The sequence below is a fragment of the Lonchura striata genome, chromosome 3, assembly GCF_050655825.1.
Source record: "Lonchura striata isolate lonStrDom1 chromosome 3, ASM5065582v1, whole genome shotgun sequence".
NCBI classification, from domain to species: Eukaryota; Metazoa; Chordata; class Aves; order Passeriformes; family Estrildidae; genus Lonchura; species Lonchura striata.
In genome coordinates this window covers 104,842,171-104,853,772 of record NC_140705.1, presented here as the reverse complement: position 1 = coordinate 104,853,772, position 11,602 = coordinate 104,842,171, and the positions used below count along the sequence as shown (strand labels likewise).

The following is an 11,602-nucleotide window of genomic DNA, read 5'->3' as shown; positions in this document are numbered from 1 at the left end:
TTTAAATAATTACCTATAGGTTCTAGGGAAGAGTCTCCTAAAGCAAATGCCTCTCCCTTTCAGATGCTTTTATTTTTATGCAGCGGAACGGCTCGGTTTTAACTCCCTTATCAAGAACTGCATGCACTGCCCAGACTAAATTGGGAGCATCTCCACACTGTTTGACAAATAGATTTTTTGTAAACTGATTTAGCCTTTTCATTGTTTGCATTTCATTATATAGCAGACTTCATGTCACAAAATCGGTATTCATTCAAAATAGAGAATTTAGAGATAGGACTGTAGCCAGATAAAAAAATATTGCACAGCTCAGGTCTATTAACCATAGAATAATAGCAAGTCAGTGATCCAAGGGGTAGTTCTTCTGCAGGGAAGGGCTAACATAACTGAGGTCAGGAGTCAGACCTCAGGACTTCAAATGTGGCTGTCACCAGATTCACAAGTAAATCTACTGGGAAAACAGGGAGAATGAAGGGACCTTGCAGGATAAGGAGAGAGAAAGGCAGCCCAGCTCTTTCATCTTAAATCTGAGGCTTCTCAGTGGATGAAGAATAAAAGTCTGATTTGCTTAAGTGCTTCACTTTATTCAAAAACTGCAAGTTGAATCTTCCAAAGCATGATTCAAGGATCTAACTCAATCAGGTTTAGAGAATTTATTTAGAAAAATAACATTAAAAGAGAGACGATTCTTGTTTTTCTGCCAAATTCATTATTGAATAAAAGACTGTTAGCATTCTGAAAATATGTGTACTAAATGCAAACAGTGCTAAAGAATGCAGATAGGGCCTTTAACAGCACTGGAGAAGTTTATGCTAATACCTTGGGAGCAGATAATCTGAAGTTGGAGTAAACGGGTCAGTAGGAAGACTGAGTTGCAACTTTTCCTTTTGATATTTTATGTTTTAAAGTCTTTCCAAATTTTTAAGCCTATTGTTTCCTTGACAATAATAGAGAAATTCTTATCTGTCTCTTAACAGTCACATTGTAATGGTTGTATGCAGAAATTGCTTTAGATTTTCTTGCTGTAACAGCTCCCTGGCATTATCCTCCAGCTTATAAACTGCAGCTGCTTTGGACATAGTCCTGGAAGGGTTCAAGGCAGGTAACAGCAAGGGTGTTCCCCAGGATTTCAGTATTTCATTGGGTAGTATTGTTTGAAGTCAGGCTCAGATAAATTGTATGCATATTATTCTGGGTTACCTGGTCAGTAAAGATAAAACACTATGGGGCTAGTGTTAAATCTGTTTTCTAGATGCACAAAAATGGATGTACTTTCAGGAATTAGGTAATCAGGAATCTGTTATACAATGTTAAAGTATTGAGCAGGAGGTGTGTGCTGCTCAAGTCAACATGCATTTGTTTGAGAAAAGAATGTAAAATCTGACTGTCAGCTGGAAGCTCTGTAAGCTTGGAGGGACAAAATTAATAAAGTGGATTCTGGAATGAAAGATGGAGACACTTTCATTCCAGTAAGCATGTGTTGGTTTAGTTTACTTTCTTACCACCTCTTTGTGTGCGAAGATACGTAGGTAACCAAGAGCCCATAATATAATACATTTCCATGTGGTTTGTGTAGGTATAGGCATATAGACAGACAAATACCTGCAGTAATTGAACCAAATTGTTTTTGATACAAGTGTCAGAAGTGCGGTAAGTCTAAAGGCTGTATTTTCTGGATCAATTCACACCTTGAGTGACTGCTTTAGCAATGAAATATTGACTGGATCTGCTTAAAAGTCATACTGCTATTTTATTGCTTTATTCAGCATAATCAGAATCAAATAATTATCATTCTTACTTTCCCTTTTTTCATCTGTGAAAGACAGACATTTATGTCGTAGGCAAGTTAAACTCTATTTCTGGAAATGTAACACTTGAAACAGGGGCAGAGCTGGTGGGAAGGGTAAACAGCCTAATATGAAAACTGAAGTTTGCATGTTTCTTAAAAAATAAGCTATAAATTCAAATTTGCAAGTAAATTAATTAAGATGAAAGAGCACGTGTGTACTGTTTACACCTTAACTATTATACGTGGAGCTAAAATCTATTGATTTGAGATTGAATAATTGAATAGGGCTAACTGTCTGGTCAATAGAAGTGAAGCTTCTATAGGGCAGAAATAGAGTTGATAATAGAAGGCTTCAGCTGCAGAAGGATGTCATTATGATTACATGCTGTCATTTTAACATAGTTACTAATAGAGCCAGAAAAAAAAGGTTTTCATTGCATTAATGTAACACAGGTATGTTTGTTAAAAGTGTGACTCTTCTGTATTGTATTAATGACGTTAATGTTCCCTTAAATGTTAGTGTTGGTTTGCACTGACATCTTCTTGGTGGGTGTTCTAAACCGCCTAGCCACCACTAAGGGAAAAGGAATATAGCAGTGGTCAGCAGCATCTCAGTGCACCCTGACACATCAGGCCTTGGGCTTTCAGGGGGCTGGAGCTGAAGGACTTGGGAAAAAAGCAGTTGGTGGTGAATTCCACTTTTCTTTCAAACTTCTAGAACCACACAGTTACCATCTGGAAGCTGTATATCCATTATAACCTCTCTTTTAAGTCTCTTCATCTTAAGGCTGGGAGAAATACAAGGAGTTCTTAATGTCTTCCTGTGCTCACAAGTGCGTGTTCAAGAAATCGTGTAACCTGGAGTCAAAATATGCCTTTCGACAAATCGTACATTTTTGAGTGCTCAGTCAGTCAGCTGATACAGGCTTTTAAAAAGGCATATATACTGAAAGAAAAATCAGAGTTCTGTTACTACAGGGGCAGGGTTTAGTGGCCTTCATGGAAGCACCTACCTATTTTAGATCTGGGTGTCTAGAGATAAGGGTAGCTATTACTTTATGGGAAACAAAGATTTGTTTACTCTTGAGCATCTGAACTCAGCCTTTGTTACCAGTGGTTTCAGAGCTGTTAATTTCCCATGGTGAGAGCTCTTTCCACCAGCACAATCAGGTTATCCTGAGCTGAGGACGTTTCTCTAGTCTCATTTGTCTTTAGTATTAATTCTGTGCCAAATTCTTGTTTCCTAGGCCAGTGAAATGTTGGAAGAGAGAGAATCTCACCTCGATTTTGCAGAGAACAGGCTGCTTTATTATACTGAATTGTTCTTTAATAGTTATGGATTAATAGGACAACCATGTGGAAAGTCCCTACTTGACAAACAGACTGGGGGTTTGTGATTTTCAGTAGTTAAAATAGATGTTTTCCTGAGGTTGGTGTTTATTGTAGCTAATCTGCACTTAATTTGGCGTTCCTTCCACCTTTAAAAAGTGCAACCCTTTTAATCCAGTTTTAAAAAGCACACATTAGATGTCAGAGAACATAAAGACAGCATGTAGAGATAACCCTAATGTAAGTGATAGTTCCAGTCATCTAGTGTATGGATAAAAGATTTCCAAGGCTTATGTTACTTGGCAGTTCAACATGATCTAGCTGTTTGTTAATCAGAGAACATGTGAAGAACAAAGGATGGAGAACAAAAATGTTGAAAAAAAGTGTTGTATAGCTAGAAGATGTACAGTGGGACAAGTAATGGGGGGGGGTAGGATTGGATAAAGCAGTCATGGAAACAATGAGCCATAAGAGGGCAAAATTTGTTTCATTTTGTTTCTCGTGACTCGAGTTTGTTGGTAAAGGGGATAACATTTTGTATTCAGGCAGAGAGCATGTTCTGTAAATCTCTTCAGTTACCCGTTCCCTGGGTGTCGCAATAGATTAAGTCGCTGTGTGATGATATGACACCGCCATCACTCGTCTTCCTGGGATATTGCTGGAGGCAACAACAAACCTGTGTCTTTGGCACATGTGAAGGAATTTAGTGCTTGAGGGGTTAAATTACACAGGCTCCCCTGTGGATCAGCTTATGCTTGGACAGTAATAATAGCAATAACATTAATAATAAAAATGCCAGAGTGAAGGGAATGGAGGGGGAGCAGGGGGAGAAAAAGGCAGCAGAGTGATGGAAGATGGGCTGGGAGTGTCGGGGGTGGGGGCAGGCAGGCTGGAGGATGCGTTCGGTACAGCAGGTGTCCCGGCTCCACGTCAGAGGTCGTAGGAGCCTCTGCGACATGGACATGCACAAATAGACGGCTCAGAACCTTTGAGGGTGGTTGGTGGCTCTGTGCGTGTCTGCGCTCTCGCTTCAAGCCACGATATCCTAGGGCAGTGTAACAAGCAGTTCTTGTCAGCTCGCAGTAAAGATTATTGGTGTTTTCACTGGGGACATATTTACGCTCCATCTTCTGTTTTTAGCGTTTTGAGCTTGCAGTCAGGTAGAAGGGCAGGTGGGGGAGTGGGGAGAGACCCATTGAGGGACATGTCTCATCCCTCAATTAGATGGAGCTAAACCCCTAATCTTGCTTAGGAATAGCTGCTGATGCTAAGTTTTCTTCTTTCCCTTCTGGTTTAGTGGGATATTACATTTCACTGCAGTATAGGTGATAGAATGGGATGTCAACTGGTATATTTTGATTCTAATAGAAAGCATAAATGCATTTTAAGGAAGGCACTTTTACATAGGTGAGGCCTCCAAAAAAAAAAAAAACAAAACCAAACAGCCACCGTGCAGAATAAAGTGTTGAGTTCTCAGGTTTGCTTTCTTTTTTTAAATTCCTGGACAGAAAAGCCATCACAGCAAAAGACAGCAATTTATTTCATTGCTGGGAGACAAACCAAAACAAAACACAAAACTGCAAACAAAAAGAGAAATCTGAATTTGTTCTCTTTCAGATTTGTTGTTTATCATAATAATCCTTCTAGTGAAAGGGGCTAATTTACTCTTTCTATAGGAATATTTTAAGTGTGATTATCATAATATCACAGCTGCTGAAAAGGTCTAAAATAGGGCATTGACCTTGAACGTGTTCCTGCGTTTAGTATGTGGTGCTTAACATTCAAGAAACAATACAACTGCAACTCATTTATTAATGTATAATCTCAAAATGTTAACTCTTGCTCTGTAAAAACATGCCACAAGGATTGTAGAATGCTTGCAGTATCCCATGAAGTACATGTAGTATTTTATCAGTGTAAATATGTATAAGATTTTCAAGATTTCTACCGGGAATACTCCATAACTAAAGTAAGTTTTCCCTTTGGTACTGCACTAGTTTATGATTTAATTTTTACTGACATTCCACCAGTCATATTATTAGCTTCACAAAATGAAAGTGAAATAATCCTGTATTAATTAAACAGAGCAACTGAATTCCCTCAGTCATCTTATCCTTGGCTGTCTGAGACAGTAATGTACTTCAGTTTCTCTGAAGAAACTTACACTAAAAAAAGAGCTTGGGGTAACAGTGAGATATCCATATTGAAGTGTGTGCCTGAATTATCTTTAGGGAGGAAACCTTTTTTGGTGGGTGACAGGCAATGTGCATGCAGCTCCCTTCTTCTGGTGGGCTTTTTTTTTTTTCCTTTCTCTTTTTTCTTTCTTTTTTTTTTCCCCCTTTCTTTCATTTTGTCAGAGGCTTTGGAAAAGGTGTTTTATCAAGAGAATATTTATTTATAGCAGTGTGAACAGATTCTATTCTGTACCAGTGAAAGCAGTCATTTAAATACCCATACCCATGCCCTTGAAAATAAAACAAGGAGAAAATATGGAGTATTTATTTGAGACCAGATAAATTGAATGTAGTTCAGTAACATGGTAAGGCAATTGCTGTTATTTCACAGAGACATTTTTTATATGCTGGGACTGAATGTAGCAGCAAGAGCTAAAAGCCTTGCTCCATGTATTTGTGAACACACTGTGGAAAAGTTCTAAGGAGCACAAGAGAGTGTGTTGTGTGAGCTTTTCCCCCTAAGATCAAAACAAAGAGTAATTAATGCTAAATACAGACTGAAGAAGCAGATGGCTTTCAAGTAGTAACTTGATAGCGTTTGTCCAACTATGTACAAACAGGTGAGCAGAATTTGGAACTTTTGAGGCGTTAGTTTTTTTAATTCATTAGCAGCATATCCAGGGGTGCACCGAGTGCCCTCCAATGAGGGCCACAAAAGAAGAGTAGACAGTGACAATACTGTTCTAATGTTAATTTCACTGTAGATTCAGTGAGATCACATCTGACTCGTGTTTCTTTAATTAGTGATTGTGAATAAAGAGAAGATCACATATTTGATGACACTTCAGTATTTATTTCAAACTCTTAACAATGGTATTTTCCAGCTGGACTTTCAATAAGGTTCCATGGTGTATTGCAAATCTTTATCTAAAGTATGCTTATTCCCAAATAAATCCTCAGCAGCTACCAGACTTTCATATTCTTGCAGCTTCCCTACTGGCTTGAGCTTGTTGCTCCTTTTGGTAAATACACATTTGACACAATGCACTGTGAGGTTTCTGTGAAGTGCCACTGAACCTCACTTAAGTTGCCTTGAGGTGGTTGTGCTTTAAGAATCTGGCTCTTCTGATGCCTTGAAATGTCTGTAGTATTTAGATGTGAAGATGCTTAAAGATGTACTCTTTGGCACACAGGAAAAATTAGATGCACAGAGAGACATGGAAATGTAGGTGCTGCTCAGCAATGCCCCTTGACTGCTATAGGCACTCCTGACGATTTTTTCCTTCCTCTCTCTTGACTCTATTACCACTGTTTTGTATAGACTCCTTGTGGTAAGATTTTGCACTGTACATTTTGGTAAGTTATTGCAGATGTATGCTTGCATGCATGTTCTTGTTGTGTATTCCCTGATAATATTCATTAAACTGGTACCTGGATTGCTTTCCCCCCTGTCCCCTCCCTGCTACTGCTTTTATTTATTTCTACGCAAGAGCTTAAAATGAAGGTACAGTTAGCCCCAGTTTATTTGCTGCGGTAATCTCTTTCTTATCTTCTTTTTTTTTTTTTTTCCACTTTCCCCAACTGATCTGTAACTGTGAAACCCAAGTTCAAGAATGTAGTTGGAATTCCAGGCCCCAGTCTGGTGGAGGTGACACTTTCAGTCCCTGGGGGAAGAAGCCAACTGCTTTGTTTATCAACATGCAAAGTACAGCACAGTATTTCTGGTTCTCCAAGAGGCAGCACTGGCAAGGCAGAGAGCTGCTTGCTTGGATGAAAGATGCTTGATAGAAAACTGGTGACGGCTCACAGGGGGAGAGGAAAAATGCGTTATTTGGGGGTGTAGAGGAGGGTGGGGGACAACAAGCTCACAAGGTAGTGGAAACTATGGGAATGTGAAAATGAGAAGACAGACCCTGACAGAAGGAAAGACCATTGTGTTTCAGCCTCTGAATATAAAATCTTAGGAGATAATCAACAAAAATAGGAATGAAACTAACCTGTGCTTCGGTAAGTTTCAAAATGGATTAGCTGTCAGATTTTCAGGAGGGTGTATTCCAAGGAATGTAATACAGAAAAGTGACCATATCAAATCACGCATGTACAGGGAGTAATTTATGGCTGATTTTTATATAGGAAAAAGACATATACATGCAAAAATTGGAAGCATTTTGGAATAAAAAATATTGAAAAATAGACATTTTGGGTATAAATCTATAAACAGATAACCTACAAATCTATACACAGAGATACTCGGTACAAACAATATATTTGTATTTGCATGTTTTGCCCGTGTGTACATGTAAATCGGTTTGTAGATATTGTATTTTGAGTTTATATAGGCATACAGATAACTATACATAAAGACATCCTATTCAAGTTCTGATTTGATTCCAAAATCTGCATTTATAAAATTGTTACTTAAAGAGGATGTTCTAACAGAGTAACATGATTTAATGCCTCCTGTTCTAAAATTTGGTAAAAACTGATTTTTTTTTGTCCCTAATGTTTCTACAGACTACTTAAATTTTACTCTACATTTCAGAGCTTTTTAATTCACTGCTCACAAGCAAATTTACATCTTAATTACAGAGTCCACATTTAACTATATAGACAGCATAATGCTACTGTAATTAAGCTTTTACTACCTGCTTTTATACAGTAGTCTGAGCTGTACTTTTGCTATGTGAGTTCTGATTCCTAAAATTGCAAGTATTTATACCAGGTTTGTAGGAAGCAGGCCCAGTCTTCACATAAGGTTAAATACAGAACGCTGGAATCTCTTTGCTGTAAATATACACAATCAAGCCTATTGAACCTATATATGTTGGAATTTGGTTCTGTTGCTGTATATTTTTTGGTAAAATGCTGTGAGACGGATCTGGAGAGGGCATTTCTGTGAATAGTATTACTGCATTCTGAGGGTTTGCACTGATTTGTTTTGATCTAAAAGACTGCCATTTGCATCATGTTAGGGCTCCAGTCACAAAAGATTTTATAAGAGTTGAGCTGCATTCTAAGAAATTATTGTCTTTCCAGTGTCAGTTTCGTTTTTTTCTGGACAAAAACAGCCTACATCTGTTTTCACTGGTAGGGACAGAAACGCTTTGAACCTAGAAAATATGTATGCTGCCTTAGTTGTAATATTAAGTAAAGGTGGTAGCTTTTAAGAAAAAAAAAAAATCATCCCGTATTCATTACTGATACTTTCAAAACAGGATATGTGCATGTGTTTCAGGGCAAACAGTGTCTTTAATGTCCCTAAATTTGAGTACATTCTTTGTGTTGGAACAAGTTTAATCAGGAATCTCTCATACGACAGAGAACAACTCTGAGCTGGCTGTAAGCAGTATTTAGCTGGAACCGGGCTTGGTGATGCAGGCATGCCTACAGGGATATGTGCTTATTGCCCTTTTAGTTCAGCAAAACTTACTTTACAAAAAACACTGTAGAGGTCTAGGCACCCTCCCAGGTTTACTAATACAGAGCTACTCCAGTGCAGCCCTTATCTCATTAAAATGAGGCAGGCTGAGTTGGTCCACTCTAATCCCTGCACAGAGGAAATTGATCAGTTCTGGATCTTTTCTTTCTCATTTCTAAATATACACATCTAAACATACAAATACTCTTATAGGGGCATACGCTTTTATATATATATATATATGTATATATATATAAATAAATAAACACACCACCCCCATGTTGTATAGGAACACGCGTACCTGTATTTGCTCCCAGTTGCACCCATTATGTTAAGGACTGGATTTGTGCTCGTTTTGTTAGGAATGTCTTATTTTTTTTTTTTTAACTAAGTAGAAAAGGAAACTTTTAATTTTTAAATAGGAAATTATATATCTCTATATTAGCTAGTTGTGTAATGTTTATATGTTTTTATCATACATAGTAAAATACCAGCCCGCTCCCCCTCCCCTTTCCCCCCAAAAAGCAAGTCGCACGACAATGAAAAGTTGAGTTACCCAGAAGCTTCGGCAGGCCGCGCTTGGCGTTATAATTATTTGTTTTTCCCCGGCGCGCAGCAGTTCCAAAGGTTAGGGAAGCGGCGTTCAGGAGAGCGCGCCGGGAGCCGAGCCCGGCTGCCGCCACAGCGAAACGCCACGACCAGCGGCGGCGGCAGCGCAAACTTCATCCTCCACCTTTGCGCGCAATCCTTAACCGGGAGCCTGCCAAGGTACCTGCCGAAGTTGGGGCCGGGCGGGAAGGGAAGGGGAAGCGGGAGGCGGAGCGGGCAGCCCCCGGCGGTCGGTCGGGCTCGTCCGCGGGCTCTGCCCCGGCCGCCGCCGCCGCCTCAGGCCGCTCCCCCGTCCCCACCCTCTACCTGCCGCGCGCCCCGCGCGCCGGGCCGCCCCGGCGCCCCTGGCGCCTGATTGGCCGCGGCCCCACCAATCGGCCGTCCCCCCGGGCCGGGGGGATGCATATGTACAGCCCTGCTGCATATTCATGAGCTCCGCGCGGGGCTTTAAGTCCTTGATTAGGCGCGCGGGCGAGCTTTTGGTCCCCGCCCGCCGCCGCCGCCGCCGCCGCCGCGCCCGGAGCGCGCCCGTGCCAAGTGCGCGGCGCTCGGCCACGGAAACTTTGCTTTCACCGCGGGGGCGCACGGAGGATGGTCGCCGGGCGCACATGGATTCGGTAGAACTTTGCCTGCCGGAGCCGCTCTCCCTGCACTACGAGGAAGAGTAGGTACCGCTCCCCGCCCCCACCCCACCGCCGCACGCCGCCTGCCCCAAAACATGACAGGCGCCTAAGACGCCGCTGCAGGTAACGCTGCGCCGCGGCCGCGGGCGGGAGCCGGCCCGGGGCGCTGCGCGGCCGCGGCGCGCCGTGGGGGGGACCGTGCGGGAGGCGCCCGGCGGGAGCGGCGCTGGCGGCGGACGAGCGCCGGCCCCGCGGCCGCCCCGGCGCTCGCCGTCTGACAGGTGCGCCGGCTCCCCGGCAGCGCCGGCGGAGAGGCGGCGGCGGGCGGGAGGGAGGGAGGGAGGGCGCCGGCCGGGAGCGGCCGCCGGCGCGGTGCGCGGTGCAGCGGCGGCCGCCGGCGCGGTGCGGTGCGGTGCGAGCGCCCTGCCGGGGGGCGCCGCTCCGGACCCGCCGTGTCGGCGGCCGGGGAGGCGGCGCGGGGCACTTGGCGGGGTCCGCGCCGCGCGGCGCGTCCCTCCCGGCGCCTGCTGCTCCCTACAAAGGGCAGCCGAGCACACTTTTTGAGGAGCCGCAGTTCTTGGCTGACACTTCCCGGCTACCTGGCGGAGCGACTCCGGCGGAAAGCGTGGCGCCCAAACAGAACCGGGCGGTCTGGGGCTGAGGAGCGGCTCCTGAACTTGATTTCAGCCCGCAGCCGAGATTAAATATTAGTATATCACGGGAGCTGTCACCGGTTCATTTTTCTTCTTGTCGAGCCACTTACGTCGCTGTGCCCCGGTGTTAGGCCGGGAGTGACAGGCAGGAGCGCCGAGGAGAAGCGCCGGCCGGCGGCCAGCATCGCCCCAGCCGCGGCCGCGGAGAGGCTGCCCGGGAGGTGACAGTGTACTATAGGTGGATGCCCACTAGCTGTCCTTACTGCCTGCACAGTGCATGGCTGGTGGTAATTAAGCCAGGCATGAAAAGTGAATTGCCGTGATCGCATGTTAGAGAAATAAGACGGGAAGTAACAAATAGCCTGGTTCTCAGGAATACAGTTTGGGAAAGGGGGCGCGGGGGAAACCCACTGTAGTGTTTTGGGGGTGAAGAAAAAAAAAATAAACAGAGGTAGGGTGCCCTCTCAGCTATGGCTTGCAGGTCAGCGTGCTGTATGTATATAGTGTAAGATAGCTTCATAATGTAAGAATGCAGTTTCTACAGCTTTTAGTAACAGTGACACGTTTTTCATAAAATACATGAAAAGACGATAAGTTGTGGATGTTTCAACCCCCCCACCACCCCAAAGGAGCTTTCTTGAATTTACCTTCTTACAGCTAATTTGAATGATTAGTTTAGATAAGCTTCTTAGAGTAGATGCATTTAAATGAAATCGGGGCACATGTCTTTTTGGCTCTGGTGCAAGATTCAAACTAATTTTTTTCTTCCTCTGACTCAATTAAAAGTCATCTCAAAACACTCTTAATATATTGTTTGAGTGCAGGACTAGAGGCATGTGGGATTAAGTGGACATAGAGAAGGAACTAGCACTCAGAAACATAGATATGTTTCCATCTCAATAAACACCAGAGTTTTACATGTTATTAATATCCATAATAACTGGGATTTAGCTACATACTGTACCATGCATATGCACATGCATGAGGACATACAAATAGATGTAGGA

The 11,602-nt window shown here is 43.0% G+C and overlaps 1 protein-coding gene across 50 annotated transcripts in view; it reads left to right on the top strand.

Annotated features, from left to right (window-relative positions):
* ESRRG (estrogen related receptor gamma) overlaps nt 1-11,602 on the top strand; it is a 371,594-nt gene that overhangs the window by 202,557 nt on the left and 157,435 nt on the right. The window contains exon 1 of one of the 50 annotated variants that reach the window (XM_021547558.4): nt 9,755-9,983. The exons of the other annotated variants lie outside the window; for them this stretch is intronic. Within the exon in view, the coding sequence (XP_021403233.1) occupies nt 9,928-9,983 (56 nt within the window). The 5' untranslated portion in view covers nt 9,755-9,927. Of the gene's footprint in view, nt 1-9,754; nt 9,984-11,602 lie in introns of those variants that run through there. 50 annotated transcript variants of the gene reach the window in all.